This window comes from Electrophorus electricus, chromosome 13 (genome assembly GCF_041902795.1).
Source record: "Electrophorus electricus isolate QZ-2024a chromosome 13, ASM4190279v1, whole genome shotgun sequence".
NCBI classification, from domain to species: Eukaryota; Metazoa; Chordata; class Actinopteri; order Gymnotiformes; family Gymnotidae; genus Electrophorus; species Electrophorus electricus.
In genome coordinates, this window is record NC_137509.1 from 6,105,971 (window position 1) to 6,121,433 (window position 15,463).

The following is a 15,463-nucleotide window of genomic DNA, read 5'->3' on the forward strand; positions in this document are numbered from 1 at the left end:
GTACCGCACTCCAGCCCTGAAAGCAAACATCTTTGTATCTTTCTTCATCACAAGCTGTGACCTTTTTTCTTTTAACATTTCTTCCTTGTTCATAGTGTCCATTGACGGCGTGGAGTGGAATGATGTGAAGTTCTTCCAGCTTGCAGCCCAGTGGCCAACGCACGTCAAGTACCTCCCAGTTGGATTGTTTGGCTACAGCAAGCCGCCCTCCTAGGACGGCCCACTTGGCCTCTAACTCCTCCCCTTCACTCAGCAGCCTTCGCCCTATTGCACACAGTTCCTGACAGTCGGAATGCTAGCCAATTGTAGCGGAGTTGTGAGGAGGCAGCCTACCCTAAGTGATGCTCTGATTGGGGGTAGATGGTGTTGCAGGGTTTGAGTTGGTGGCTGAGGTGTACTTTTTTTAATGGCGCTAGTCACTTTTATTTATTGAAAGGTCAAAGAGCACCAATTCTGAGCATACAAGCACAAAACGGGGGACCTTCAGTCTACCAACAAGAGTCACACTGACAGCATGACAAAGCAGAAATCCAAAAAAAATGACCCTAGTCATGACCTCTGATGCAGTGCACTCTTGAACATAATTGGCCTCACTGTCAATGTTTTGGTGGAATCAACAAACACTGTTAACCTCTGATCTGCATGTCTACAGCACCCACCATCCACTAGTACAATTTGTGTTATGCAGCGTATGTACCTGTGCATGTGATCAGCTGTGCACCTACTATTCGCCACCTAAAGCTTTGCTGTTTTCACTGAGCGTGCCCATTTTGCTGTGGCGTGGATGCTCTGTCCACCGGCTACTTCTGTGCGTTTTGTTCTTAATTTTATACACAAGTTAAGCTTTTGTCTTATAGGAGCATTCAACTGTTTGGTTCTAATGTGAGTACATCAAAAAGTGTCCTTTTTATAAAATGTATGTAGCTCAAGGTTTTTTTGTTTTTTTGTTTGTTTGTTTGTTTTCTTCATAGAACATATCTCCAAAGATCACACTGGCCAGTCCGAATGCAAACATATGTCATTTGTCCAGTGGTCACACCAAGTCCTCATGGTTGTAAAAACGACTGGTGTTCTTAGTTGTCCGTTTAGTGGTAATGAGGAAAGATGGTTTCATCCAGGTTGAGGTGAATTAAAATCATATGGAGATTAAAAAAAATAATAATCCCATACTTCATTTTAGCAAAGTGTGTGAGACTAATTTACTAGTTTCTGAAGATTCTTTTTTTTTTTTTTTTTTTTTTTTTTTTTCCAACCATCAGCTTTTTCCAAGGTTCTTCAGCAGACTTGGCCAGGGTAAGGATCTTTTAGATCTGAAATGCTGTTGCAAGCTGTGCACTTAATTTACATGCACTTAATTTACATTAGACTTAATTTACATTTCACAAACACATTTTCTTCCACAGTACTATATTGTTGGGAGTTAGGAAATTACTCTTAACGAGAGAGTTCTCAAGAATGAAAGAATATATGATGCTTTTTGCCAAGTAGCATGATATCATTGTTGGCATAAACTGTCTTTAAAGGGATATTTCGAACACGGCTCATAGTTTATTCTTCTTCGTAAGTTAAGTATATTGGTTCCTACTGTCATTGATGTTTGGTTTGGTAACCAAAGAAAGGTTTATCTAAAATTCCATCTCATATTTGGTTTGTTGTTTCCTAAACATTACGGTAAAAAGAATTAGACATCATTCATTTTGGAGTCTTTACATTTGATTACCTCAGTCAAAGCTTTTTGACTTGTAGCCAAAGCAAAACCATTCTGTTCCCTGTTTCAGTGATTGGGGGAGGTTACTGGTAAAACATCCTCAGAATCAAGGTTATGTGGCTTGAAATACGGAAATTCATTTTGGCCTTTTAAAAAATAAATATAGCAAGATGTATCAAAGGCATGGATTTAATATAAAAATGAACACACTTTTTTTTTTTTTAATGATCTTCCTCTATGCTTTGATAATGTATGTCATTCCCTGATATTCAGATGTTATCATTCCCTTTTTATGATCTTTTTATTTACTTTCTTATGAGGAAGTGATTGCTAATTTACTTCAAGCACAGTTTGTTCACATATTGCGGTTTTGAGTAATGTCTAAATTAACTCACAACTGTCTTCACAATCAGGAATCAAATATTAAACTCTGAAAAGCTCTTTTAAGAGCAGATCTGGCATCAGGTTTTAAGAGCAGATCTGGCATCAGGTTGCCACTCACAATTGGAGTCATTAACATGAAGAGCTAAGAGCCAATGCTGATCTTCAGTCAGAGTTTAAGAGCTACTATCGCCCTTTATCTGCTTAGCTGCTAGTTGTAGAAACGGGCAGCTTCTACTAAAGTGATGTTCTATTTTTGTCTGAGTTATGTGAGGTATATTTGTTGGTGTTAAGGTGACAAAGGTTTTAGTGTATGAAATTAGGTTATTGAAAACAAAATGGCTATAAAATAATGTTGTGCCACTGTAAGAGTGATGTGAGCATGTGTTAATTTCAGTGGTTGCTGATCAATTTTGTGGTGTGTATTTTTAGCAGTATGCCTACCCTTTAATCATGACACAAGGCTACATAAGACCTCTGATTGGCTAAGCTTGTGACCTTTCAGTGGGGTGTTTCTTACAGAAATGACACGCAAAGTAGTAGTTCTCCACCCATTTAAATACAGCAAAATATACAGAAGTGTACAAGAAAATTACATGACAATTATGATGTATTTTCTAGGGTTTTTGTCTCAGTTTATCACATTCTAAATGCTAAAGGTTTGAGTAGATTACAAAGATTCCAGTTCTTGGGATTTTTGTGTGGCAAAAAGTATTAAGTTTGTTACAATCCAAATGGGTTAACTGAAATATTTGTTGGAACCTTTATTTCTGGAGTGGATATTAACAAAAAAAACTTTTTTTTTTTTTTTTTTTTAGTTTAATTTTATTTTATGTTTTCCCATATTCTTTTTTTTAATGCAAGTTTTGCAAAAAGAGCTTGCAAACATGCTAATAAATATTCCATAGCACATTTGCTTGTCACCACTCCCTACTGATATAGCTCACCAAATGCCAACAACTAAAGAAACTCCAAATGAGTTTTTAGTAGATTAGTGCTGGGTCATGGTGGTCACCAGTGGAGTTGAGCCCTACCAGACCCCTCAAACTCTGCCTGCTTAGTGTTCTGGGGATCTTTGGCCAGATCTTGAAGTAGACCAGACTGTCAGTCATTCTCTGACAGAGTGCCTGCTATCTTCCCCTTCAAAGAACCTGGCAGCCATTCTGGTGCGCTGATTGTCTGCATGTTGTAAGCAGTGGCTCTTTGTGCAAAACCTTTTCAACAGTGAACACCTTTTGAGTGGTACTGTCCAGCTGTATCAAGCTTATGCACACAGATCTTTTGACTGATCCAATGTGGCTTGGGCTGTATTTCAAAAAATTCATTAGTTGGAGCTGTTTCATTTTTGTTTTACATTATTAATTTTTAATATGGAATATTTGTAAAATAGCCCAGAAATGATGATGATGAATGCCACTGCCAGAGAGCTCCAGCTGTCTTATTCTATATCACTAGAAGTGCAAGATACAGGGCTTGGTGTAGTATTGCTGATCTAATAAGAATGGTCACAAATATTGACTTTTTTTGCAATGTTACCTATTTTAATGCAATGTCATTTTAATGGAGACTGATGCACTTTGTTCCATTTGAAGTTGCGCCACTGTCTCATTTGAATCGTCTTGTTGCCTTCTTCTGGTGGTCTGTGTATGAACAGCGCGTGTTTTCCCTTTTGTGCTGTTCAATCTGTCATGATGTCTGGACCAGTCATTGAATCTGTGTTTTGTGTGACGTCAATGTTTTACTGTCCTTACTGAACAAATTCCTTGCACACTGATTGAAAACTAATACTTTGTAAGGCAACTGAAAAAAATAATTCTCTTCACTCCTGCACAAGGGCCTGATTTGCTAAAGTTATTACCATGTGTGGAATTTGTCAGAAATGTAAAACCAGTTATTTGGAGTGAAGTTTATCATAATCACTGATCCATAAACTTAATCATGTGTCACTTGCTTTAGTAAATCAGACCTTAAGAGCCTTTGAGTTTCTTCATCACATTGAGAAAATACTTGTATTGAATTCAACAAGCTTTGGTGTTCTGAGTTCTTGCAAAAGCTAATCCCAAGGCTCAGGATCAGTGTGGTAGAATAGCGCACTGACATTTGGCGCAAACGTCTTGCTAGAGAAGCCGAGCTTGTGGATGAAAGTATTTTTGCACATGCACTGTTTTTGGTTTAGTAGTTTTCGGTCCTTTGCCTTTTGCCTATATCAAAAAATAACAGTGCTTGTACATATCTTTAAGAAGTGCTTGTAATATGAATCTAGTTCTTGGATATTTTTTTGTTGTTTTTTCAATTCAATGTTTTGTAGTACTGCTTTTTCATTATTTAGTTGTCAGTGGGCTAATGTGTGGGATCAAAAAGTGGTCTTTTTTTAATAAACAGTTTATTTGTACTCTGCCTTCGTTTTTTTTCCGTTTATTTAAAAGAAAGATTGGCTTGTGTTACTAGCGGAGGATAAAGTTTCAGATTTTAACGCTTTTAGTGGGTTCTTTAGCTCCCTTTAAGCGACTTTTTGTCGATTATATTCAAAACTGCAACTACTATGCTAATAAAATGTGGCACACGCAAAGTCTCCTGGGCTCGTGATGTCACGGCGCCGCGCGAGGGCTGTGGGTTCTGGGAGAGTTAGGATTAACGGCCATCTTCAGTGTGCGGCTGTCACCCATATGCATTAGAGCAGCTGCGGGGGTGGATAGCTGCGTTATTCGTAGCCGACTGACGATGAATAAATAAATAAATAAACGTAAGCTATTCGCCGAGATGTGCTTTTTGTTCGTTGGGCAAGCCGTTGTTATAAACTAATTGGTATAAATTTACCAATCGGATGCGACTGCAAACTGGCAACCGGTCCATCACAGGTAGCTGGCGAGCTAAGCTAGCTAACCTAGCTGTTTTTACTGTCGTATTGGGCTAGGATGCTTCAGTTGTAATTGTCTAGGTTAGCTAACGGATTTCGTTTCAGTTCGCAATCATTTAGCTAACATAGGTTAGCTACCTGTGGTCACAGCCTCTAAGAACTGCGATTATTTTTTTTTTAAACCACAGACTAGTGATTCTCTACCATTAACTTATTTGAACACAAACACTACAATCCCATCAGTGTCGGCGGAGAAGGTAAATATTTGAATGAAATGCTGTTAACATGGCTATTTATTGTCAAATTGCACTATTTCAGCGTTAGCTTGTGTAAGTTGGTCGTTGCATGTTTTCTGTAAATATGTAAGATAAGGAGTTGACGTTCTTGACGTTAGATTGTGATTGACATTGATGCAGGCGAGACTTGGCAGGTAGGCTTTTGTCCAAGCCTGAAGAAAACCAGCTAGCTTGAGGCTAAAAACAGTAGCTAGCCAGTTAGTTTGAACGTGTCTAGTCTTAACCATCCAATAACGCTAGGTTTCCGAATGTTTCTGTCTGGATATATCAGCATGTTTGGAGTCTGTAACTTAAAAACAGAATCATCAGATAGCTAGTGATGCGCAGTTTACGTGTTGATCACGGAATCCTGGCGTGACAAATGTAGCTAGCCGGTCATCATGTAATGTAACAAGTAGCCAGCTGCATTATCTGAAAGTTATTTTGTGAGAAAATGCCTATTCTTGTATAACTGGCCTTGAACGTTTGAGTTTGTATTGGTAAGCTTTCAAGTTACACAACCGTTAACAGAGGATTTCACGCCAAACTAGGTAGCTAAGTGTCTACACCCAACTAAAGTCAAGGTCTGCAATGGAAGAAAACCTGGCAGGAATGCCGTGCTTTGCAGTATGGATGCTAGTGAGTCTTTGTGTCCGCAGCTTGCCAACCGGTCACCTTGATTGATCTGGTTTAGGTAATTACGTATCACCTTAGCTGTTAAATTTAATTTCACCATAGCTCATGTTTTTTTTTTTCTTAGCGGTCAGTTCGTAATGCTGAGATGCTTGAAGGTTTTTCTAGCTATTCGCGGTTCTGCATCCCACTACGGCCTCTGGGACGTTAAGGGGCTTCCTCATCTTGCTGCATTGCAGTGAATACACGGGACGAAGGAGGGTGGGGGCAGGGAAAGCGGGGGCCACCTGGCGGCAAGAAAGCGAAAGCCCAGGTGAGGATAAAACTTAATAAAAAATAAAAAAAATTGAACACAGGACATAGGAGGTCTTCGTACGTTATTCAGTGGTTGCGCTAAAGTGGCACTGTGGTCACGTATAGGATTGCTGCAGACGCGCTGGGCTTAGTAGTTTTCGTACATTGAGAGTAGTGTTTTGATGAGCGCCCACAGTGCTGAGAGAGCGATCTCTTGTCAGCGCGCAAGGCTCGGCGGTCAAAAATGTGCTGAGTGTCTTTTTGAGGTGTCCCAGAGATGGACTGTTAGCCCTGAAGTGCAATAATTACTCAGACAAGGACGGTAATGCAGCAAAGTCGCTAATGGAGTCCTGACGTACAATTATTACGTTTCACAGTTAGAGTGAGTACTGCTCTTTTTGACGTTTTTATATTAAGTGGCGCTCTTACTCTGAAATGTTTAATGCCTGTGTGAATTATGGAAGAGATACTTAGGCTTTGTGTTCGCTCGCGTTTTTTTTCCCAAAGGATAATTGCATCAAATATTTAACTGTAGCCTGGGGAACATTTAAAATTAATTTTAAAGGTCTACATCAGATTAATATTCTCAAGGATTTTAAAGGTTTAGCCGTCAAGGTTAAGTTAAACAGTGATCCCAATACAAGCAACATATTTTGCTAGGAAACAGTTTTATTTCTATGTTCAAGGCACATTTTCTCCCTGTGGTTTTCTGTCCTAGTTCTCCCCCAGCGAGTGTTTGTAACTGTAAGCTGAGACGTCCTTGGCGATGTCTACCATGGTGTACCCGCATGAGGAGGCCCTGGAGCGGCTCACGCAGGACGAGATCGTGCTGAACACCAAGGCAGTGATGCAGGGCCTGGAGACACTGCGTGGCGAGCACGCCCAGCTCCTCAGCTCCCTGCTGGAGTGTTCCCAGCCGCCCGCCGCGCAGGAGAAATCCGGCCTGCTCCGCAAGAGCCTGGAGGCCATCGAGCTGGGTCTGGGCGAGGCGCAGGTATGCCGCTTTGCTGCCACACCCCAGCCCTTTAGCCAGCATCTCTCTGCGGGGCTGCATCTTGCTGGTGGAGAGAGGTCAGAGCTGGCCTGGAGAGTGGTTAAGTGGATGAGGAACTGCTCTCAGCTCCCTCTGGTCTCCTGAGTGATGCTACAGAAAAGTTTTTGCCCTGTTGTGCTGTGGTTTGAGCCCAGTTATGGCATGGCTATCCATGGCTGCGACAGCCAGCTGGGGCTGGTCAAGGAGTAAAGCCCTAGGCAGCCGTGGGCATCAGTTTGCTCATGCTTGCAGTTGAGGGCAGTTTCATCTGAATGAGCAGTAGCTCAAAAAGATGTTGGTGATTGGGTTCATGTGTCTGGGTCTCTCTTTCCCAGTTTGTAGTTATCATCTGACAGGGGATAGCTAGCTGGCTGGTAGGGGTGAATTAACTTGATGACTAAAATTAAGATTTTTGGGTGGGGGAATTAAATGGGTTTTTTAAAAAAAGAGTTTGCCTTAAGAGCCCACAAGAGTTTGTCTGAGGTTGCAACTGAAGTTGTTTTGTTTTTTTTGTTTTGTTTTTTTGTTTGTTTCCTGAATGGCTGGAAACGCACTTGTCATGATTGGCTGGTCACTGGGCAGGTGATGATTGCACTGTCAGGTCACTTGAGTGCGGTGGAGTCAGAGAAGCAGAAGCTGCGTGCGCAGGTGCGGCGCCTGTGCCAGGAGAACCAGTGGCTGCGGGACGAGCTGGCCAACACGCAGCACAAACTGCAGCGCAGTGAGCAGAACGTGGCTCAGCTTGAGGAGGAGAAGAAGCACCTGGAGTTCATGAGCCAGATCCGCAAGCTGGACGATGACGGCGCCTCGCCGGCCGACGACAAGCCTGCCGACAAGGACAGGGACAAGGACAGCCTGGATGACCTGTTCCCCAATGACGACGACCAGGGACCAGGTGAGAGACGGCGAGAGGGAGTCTGCTCTTTCACCTTAGCTCTGCATAGGTGTCAACTGTTCAGATGAGTTTGAATTTCCCTTTGGATCAGGGGCTAGTGTGGGTTATGAAAATGAAAATATTTATTTAGACCATGTGGTCAGCCATAAAAATGTGTGCTTACACAACAAGACACAGGGACAGTGTTCTACAGGCAGAGTCAGGTCCAGTATTTCCTTAATGGATGTTGCCCATAGCAAACAAGTCTCCCGTCAGAGGGATTAGCTGCGTAAAAAAGAGGTAAACATTTCCTGTAATCCCCCCTGTGATACTGGAGTCTGGTTACAACTGTGTTTATTCTGACCTCAGCCCAGCCCAGCGGTGAGGTGGCCGCCCAGCAGGGCGGCTACGAGATCCCCGCACGTCTCCGCACCCTACACAACCTGGTGATTCAGTACGCATCGCAGGGCAGGTACGAGGTAGCCGTGCCCCTCTGCAAGCAGGCTCTGGAGGACCTAGAGAAGACCTCGGGCCACGACCACCCCGACGTCGCCACCATGCTCAACATCCTCGCCCTTGTCTACAGGTCAGCGGGTGACCGGGGGTGAAGGCTCAGTGCTCAGTGATAGTGGGCCTGTTGTGCTGTGCAAGCCATATTTCATATCATGTTTGCGATATATGCCTTGCAATATTATCAAACACACTAGTTGATGTGTCATGGCTTTGTGTCATTTTTTCATTTGTTCAATATTGAGATCGCGAGTTGCAAGTGATATATAATGCTGCCCTAGATTAGGTGGGCTGTATTCATTTGCATATATCTGGTTTGGTATAGCTGTCTTACTCAACAGTGTGCCAGCGTAGACTCACTGTTCCATGAAGAACATATATGGGTCATGTTTGTTGTCCACAAACAAGATAACTACAGTATGCAATGCTAATGTTGGACATGTTTTATTAAGCAAAATCTATATGCATATGTCGAATCACCCTGTGTTGAGCTGAAAGGCCATGCTTTGCATAGGGACCAGAATAAGTACAAAGAGGCAGCCCACCTGCTGAACGACGCCCTGGCTATTCGGGAGAAGACCCTTGGCAAGGACCACCCAGCCGTGGCTGCCACCCTCAACAACCTGGCCGTACTCTACGGCAAGCGGGGCAAATACAAGGAGGCCGAGCCCCTGTGCAAGAGGGCACTGGAGATCAGGGAGAAGGTGTGTGAATCAGAGAGTGGCTAGCCAACATGACATTTCAGATAGCTGGATTCTGGTCTGACTAGGTGCAGTCAGAGCCTACAATGTTGTTGTACAATGGCTTTAACAGAGTCTGCAGTGCAGTGGTACGATGGCTTTAACAGTCTGCGGTACAGTGGTATGATGGCTTTAACAGTTACGCTGTACACATGGCCAGCACCTGACATTGCTGATGATGTGTACGTCAGCTGCAGGGCTTGACGTGACCTGGTTTGTGTATTCACACCTGCTTGTGTGTGATTGGCAGGTGCTGGGGAAGTACCACCCAGACGTGGCCAAGCAACTGAACAACCTTGCCCTGCTGTGCCAGAACCAGGGCAAGTACGAGGAGGTGGAGTACTATTACCGCCGTGCGCTGGAGATCTACGAAAGCAAGCTGGGGGCAGACGACCCCAACGTGGCTAAGACCAAGAACAACCTGGTGAGGGCCCCTCATCTCTCCCACAGCTACTGCAAACAGCACACATCTCCATCATCTTAGACCCTTCACCTTCATCTTTTAACATTTCCTTGTAAGCTGACTGCCCACCTTGACAGGAAAACACTTAAACTGATCTCTCTGACGCAGCCCTTCAGGACTGCAGTGGATCGTGTCTTCTTTCAGGTTGAAACTGCAGTCCAGAACAGTGCAGTGTGTTTTCTCGTCAAGCATGTATTCGATATCGGCGATGCGTCTAAAAATGCAACAGCCAATGAGAGCGTGTTCTCCTTCTGCCATTCCCAGGCGACCTGTTACCTAAAGCAGGGCAAGTTTAAGGACGCAGAGGCCCTCTACAAGGAAATCCTGACCCGCGCGCACGAGAAGCAGTTTGGATCAGTCAACAGTACGGCCTTTCATATCTCTGCAAATATAAACAGGAGGGAGAAAGGGTGTGGGTGTGTGTGTGTGGGGGGGGGGGTGTGAGAGTGAGAGCACTATGGGAAGTAAAACCAATCTTTGGTGTTTCCCAGCAGGATTGGGCTGAGATCTGATCTTGCCTGGTGTAACATGCTGACAGGTTTCCCAGCAAACATCTGACCTGTAGTCGAGAAGACTTGTATATGCTTGCACACAAAAGCTCAAGATCATTACAGAGAGATTATAGGCTGGCATGGCACACATGCCTGGAGTCTTTGTGTATAAACCTGTCTGCTAAAATTGTTCAGTTATATGTAAGAGCAGTATGCCTTTATACAAGTAAAGACGAAAAATTAATATGGAAATCAATGTGGATGAAATTAAAATAAAAGTGTGAATTTGTTGGTTGTTCTGTTTCTTTGCAGATGACAACAAGCCCATTTGGATGCACGCAGAAGAGAGAGAGGAGAGCAAGGTAGAGTGCATGGACTCTGTCTCATCACCTCTGACCTCCAGAGTTCAGCTCCTGTGCTGAAGGACCACTGTACTGTCCTGTTCTGTTGAGCAGTTATGAATATGAAAAACTCAACTGTGGAGAAGTAAGGAATCTAAAATTAGAGCAGTGAAAACCCTAAAGTGTGCAGTGCTGGGTCCTTTCAGTACTAGAGATCTGTCTTGAGGCTGATGAATATTCCAGACCTCTGCTTACGCAACCAGTAGTCAGTGATGTGCAGTTTCTGGTCAGAGAATGTGCTTGTTCTATTGTTCTACTCCAGGGTAAGAAGAAGGACTCTGGTCCCTATGGAGAGTATGGCAGCTGGTACAAGGCCTGTAAAGTGGACAGGTGAGTGCTGGCCAGGCAGAAATGGGCACCAGACATAGATTCAGTCTCTTTGTCCTCTGCTAACACAGTGTGTAGCTGCCTGTCATTCCCATGCCAAAGCCTGGCGTTCTCCTGTGTACTGGCTGAGGGCAAGCCCTCTGAAACTTGTGCATATGCTTCATCTCCCTGCCACGTGCAGTCCCACGGTCACCAACACCCTGAGGAGCCTGGGGGCGCTCTACCGGCGCCAGGGCAAACTGGAGGCGGCTGAGACCCTGGAGGAGTGTGCCACAAAGAACCGCAAACAGGTACCACCACACCCACTCCCTGAAGCTGGAGCTAGTGAATATCTTCCACCGAAAGTAAAATACTAAGTATTTGAAATACTTGTTTGTCTGTCTGTTTCTCTCTCTCTCTCTCTCTCTCTCTCTCTCTCTCTCTCTCTCTCTCTCTCTCTCTGCCTCTCTCTGCCTCTTCCTTCTTTTTCCTTCACTGTGATTCTGTGTAGGGTATAGATGCAATTAACCAGAGTAAGGTAGTGGAGTTGCTCAAGGATGGTGCCCCCAGTGGAGACCGACGGCAGTGCAGAGAAAGTCTGAATGGCCCCAGCGGCCAGCGTGGGGACTCTGAGGTTGACGAGGCAGAGTGGAACGGGGTTTGTACATCAACTCTTTCCTTGTATTATATATTTTATACTGTGCTTTTCACATCCAACCTAATACAATTATGTATATATAGCAAAGGTTCAAATTTTTTTAATTTTTTTTAAACACATGTTTTTTCCATTTTAAGTACAAGAAAGTTGTGGCTTTCCTGTGGACCCTAATGATATTCACTCTGCTTAGCTTGCACTTCTAGCTCTCAGGGTTCAGTGTTACAAATGTAGACAAAAGTGTAGTCTTCCCAGAAAATGATAATCTCAAGGTTGGGTTTTTGTTTTGTTGGGTTTTTTTTGTTTGGGTCATCTGACATATTTTGTAGCCTTTTCACAGAACAGTGTCCCTCAAATGCAAGCCTATAGAACCAAACACCTACTTGAAAGTGGTAGTCTGTCATGGGGAAGGACTTGGCCGTTCTCTGCTGAGATGACCAGCTCGTGTGCAGAGCTGTGTCTGATGTTGGCTCATAATGCCCTCTGCAGGACGGCAGCGGCTCTCTGCGTCGGAGTGGCTCCTTCGGGAAGATCCGGGATGCTCTGCGGCGAAGCAGTGAGATGCTGGTGAAGAAACTGCAGGGCAGTGGCCCCCAGGAGCCACGCAACCCAGGGTGAGCAAGGGGCATGGAGCACTCCTCACACAGCTCACACAGTCCATGCGGGCAAGGGGTCTGGCGGTGGAGTCTGGGAGCTAGCTTTGATCGAAAGCTCTGTTTTTGTGTTTAAGGATGAAGAGGGCAAGTTCTCTGAACTTCCTCAACAAGAGCATGGAAGAGACATCACAGGTGTGTGCAAACATGCGCGCGTGCACAAACTTTGAAAAACTGATGGTTTTGGTATATGTCATGGTACAATTTTCATAACTTCTCAAAGGGTTCTGCTAATTTGTACCATAAAAGTTAATAATTCATACCCTCAGAAGCATTTAATTCAATATACCAGATCATCTATTAACTTGCCCATGATTAACACAACTTACAATAATTGAAAATTATATTTTAAAATGAATTCATTGAAGGTTTAACTTTTTTTTTTTTTTTAAACATTTTCAGGAAGCAAACAGTGGCCTATCTGAGTGTAGAGGACTGAGTGCCAGCAATGTGGACCTTTCAAGGCGAAGCTCTCTGATTGGTTAAATAGTGATCTTGGGCTGTGCGAGGGCAGTGCCCAAGATGAGAGGCTGTTTGCCTTGCATTATTGAATCAGACCTTGCTAAGTCATTTTTCTTTACAACATTTTCATAAGAGTAAAAATGTCTTTAATTTGACATCACCAATGTCATATCAAGTAGCTATGTCTGCTTTGCTGTAAAACTATGCTGACCTTGATCAAATGAACAACACGAGCAGAGACATTTCCCGCCCACAGATTAAGCCGGGTGTGTGGCTGAACTGCACTAAGCTGTTGATGCAGGCTCTCCACTGAAACGGTCCAGGACCGGGCAGAAACTGTGGCCGGGAAATCAGATAATCCAGCATGCTGCTTTCTGGACTGGATGTCTAATTAGAGACATCTGGTAGAAACGTAGAGTCATGGCATGGTCTGAACAGAAAAAAACATGTTAGAATAGCATCTCATATAACAAAAAGTCATTCAAGAATCACTGTACGTAATTGCAAACATTTTACCTTAATTAGTCATAATCAGAATGCTCTTTAGGGACATAATATATACACGTATATCAAACTATGTTGCGTGTCTACTGCGTTAGTGGCATGGACCCTGCCAATGCAAATGTCACAAACACAGTCACAAAGGTAAAATGGTACGTAAATTCTGACTTTGGTCACAGATCCACACACAATTAAGTAGATAATGACAGAAGACTTCAGAAAACAACAGGAAAGAATAGTCTTCACTTTGAAATGACAAGATTTAAATAACTATAGTGGTGACTGGTGAAAATTCACTTTTGCCTTTTGAGTTTTATGTATATATGGGTTTAAATTATTGAAATTATTTTGGTGTTTTCCTTTTTTGTAAATATCGCACAGGAGGTTTTGTTTACACAGTAGAGAGGAAGTGGATCTTTGTTTGAATTAACTGGAAACAAAGTTAGCTACAAATGAAGGAATTGCAGACAAAAAAAAAACTTGTTTTTGTGATTAATTCTGAGGAAAGCACTACTTGGGTATGCATTTTATCAAATGTGAAGGGCAAAACTGAACATTGAGACAAGCCGAATATCCGGTGAGGCTTGTTGTGTTGAACTCTTGTATTTGTTTGTCTTTTTCTTTGTCTCCTTCATGCTGGCTAATGTCCAAAATTCTGTTATAAAACTGGACTGTAGGTATAGTTGTGTGTCTGTTTATTTGTGGCAGACAGTTTTAATATTTAGTGCAAGCATATTTAATGTCTTTTTGTTCGATTTCCTTGTACAGGATTCGTCAGGCCCATATATATAAAATTAAAAATGAGTCCAATCACTGAGGGGGCATGATTTCCATGGTTACAATTCAAAAGGTTTTTTCCTCCTCCTAATTACATGGAATTATATGAACATTAACCATCTGTTCACCTGCCAAAACAAGTTTGATGAAATTCAAAATGTTTGCAGTGTTGTCATGCACTGATGCACTTGCTTTGTCACTTGAGTAACAGACTGTTAACATCTGCCTGTGTCGGTAGGAGATGCTAGTGCATTATTATATGGCTTTGCTTTTGCACCGCCTTTATCAGAAAAGGCTTATTGTAACCAAGGAAAAACCTAAAGAGATACCTAGTCATACAGCTGTATTATGTACCACAAGGGAGAAGTGTAGTTCAGTTTGGTTTTGATCACACCGGGCAATAACAGTGGTAACAGAGTTATATACAGAGCTAAAGGCAGAGACGTTTATTTATGAGCACAATTGAATGTGCTAAAAAGAAAAAAAGTTCAGTCAGAAGAATGCAGAAGAAAGGATCTGTCGACTGCAGCAAATTTCTTGGGTTGTCCTTTGTCTTTCCTACTTTGCGCGTGCACCCACATTTATGCAGTAGCCCTTTGCTTTGTAAATGGTAACGTCTTAGTCCAAGCATTTCCTATCCAGCATAGGGTTCTGCTAAGTGGTGTGTTTGCCGATGTGAATCTAGCTTCAGGCTCCACTCCTCAAGGCCTTCTCTGAGCTGCATGTCACTGACCTGATCATGCCCAGCCGCTGCACGGACACAGCCACCGCAACCTGCCTTCCTCTGACACCTTAGATTATCAAACACTTCATGCGCTGTGAAGGGGAAAGTGCTGCTCAGTGTAGGAGCTTCTCTGAGAACTACTTTAATGGCAGACAGCTTTATGTGCTGACCTGAAATTTGTTTTCTCCAACCATATTCCATTCTAAACCATCATCAGACACACCACAGTACTGTCCTTAAGCCAGCAGCAGAGTTCAGCACATCTCCCCAACACTTTAGAATGCGGTCGTGCTGATTTATGTGGTTTAGGGGGTGGAGTTAGCCAAGTGCTCTTCAAAGGTTTTGCTTGTGAGGGGGCCAACCTCGTGTATTTCATATAAAAGGTTCAAAATTAATAAAAAAGTCTTTTCAAACCAATTCCGTGTGGTTGATTTGCTTTATTCATCACAGCAACCTGTTGAAATAATATTTTGTCACATGTTAAGGATGGTGTATGATTATTTGTGAGCAGTTAAGTGTTTGAACCTATTATAAATGTGTAGTCTTAATAATCTAACATGAATGTAGAAATGTCCCTGGGGTAAATTGTTTTAAAGACTCATCAAAACAAAGGATGGGAAAACAATAAGTGTGAAGGAAGGCTTTCTTATCACCTAAAAACAAGTGATCTGAATGTGCATGTGCGAGCGAGAGAGAGAGAGAGAGAACTTCCTGTCTGCCGCCAC

General features: G+C 43.0%; 2 protein-coding genes across 7 annotated transcripts in view; both read left to right on the top strand.

The window, feature by feature from the left end:
- The window catches only part of LOC113585174 (splicing factor 3b, subunit 2), a 39,073-nt gene extending 34,587 nt beyond the window's left edge, over nt 1-4,486 (top strand). Inside the window, exon 45 of the mRNA XM_081695054.1 lies at nt 96-4,486. Within this exon, the coding sequence (XP_081551180.1) occupies nt 96-214 (119 nt within the window). The 3' untranslated portion in view covers nt 215-4,486. The remainder of the gene's footprint in view (nt 1-95) is intronic.
- A 230-nt stretch (nt 4,487-4,716) lies between these two features.
- Nucleotides 4,717-15,155, top strand: klc2 (kinesin light chain 2). 6 transcript variants are annotated; one of them, XM_027022505.3, is made up of 15 exons: nt 4,717-4,832; nt 5,135-5,203; nt 6,867-7,142; nt 7,764-8,076; nt 8,425-8,641; nt 9,080-9,269; nt 9,556-9,729; nt 10,033-10,132; nt 10,572-10,621; nt 10,923-10,990; nt 11,169-11,277; nt 11,478-11,624; nt 12,111-12,235; nt 12,352-12,409; nt 12,677-15,155. In XM_027022505.3, the coding sequence occupies exons 3-15, from the start codon at nt 6,915-6,917 to the stop codon at nt 12,758-12,760; spliced, it is 1,863 nt and encodes a 620-aa protein (XP_026878306.1). In that variant the 5' UTR covers nt 4,717-4,832; nt 5,135-5,203; nt 6,867-6,914; the 3' UTR covers nt 12,761-15,155. The 6 variants fall into 6 exon arrangements, with proteins under 6 accessions (XP_026878306.1, XP_026878304.1, XP_026878305.1 ...); XM_027022503.3 differs by adding an exon at nt 6,094-6,167 and having other exon boundaries at nt 4,729-5,203; XM_027022504.3 differs by having other exon boundaries at nt 4,729-4,947.
- Nucleotides 15,156-15,463: the final 308 nt, after the last annotated feature.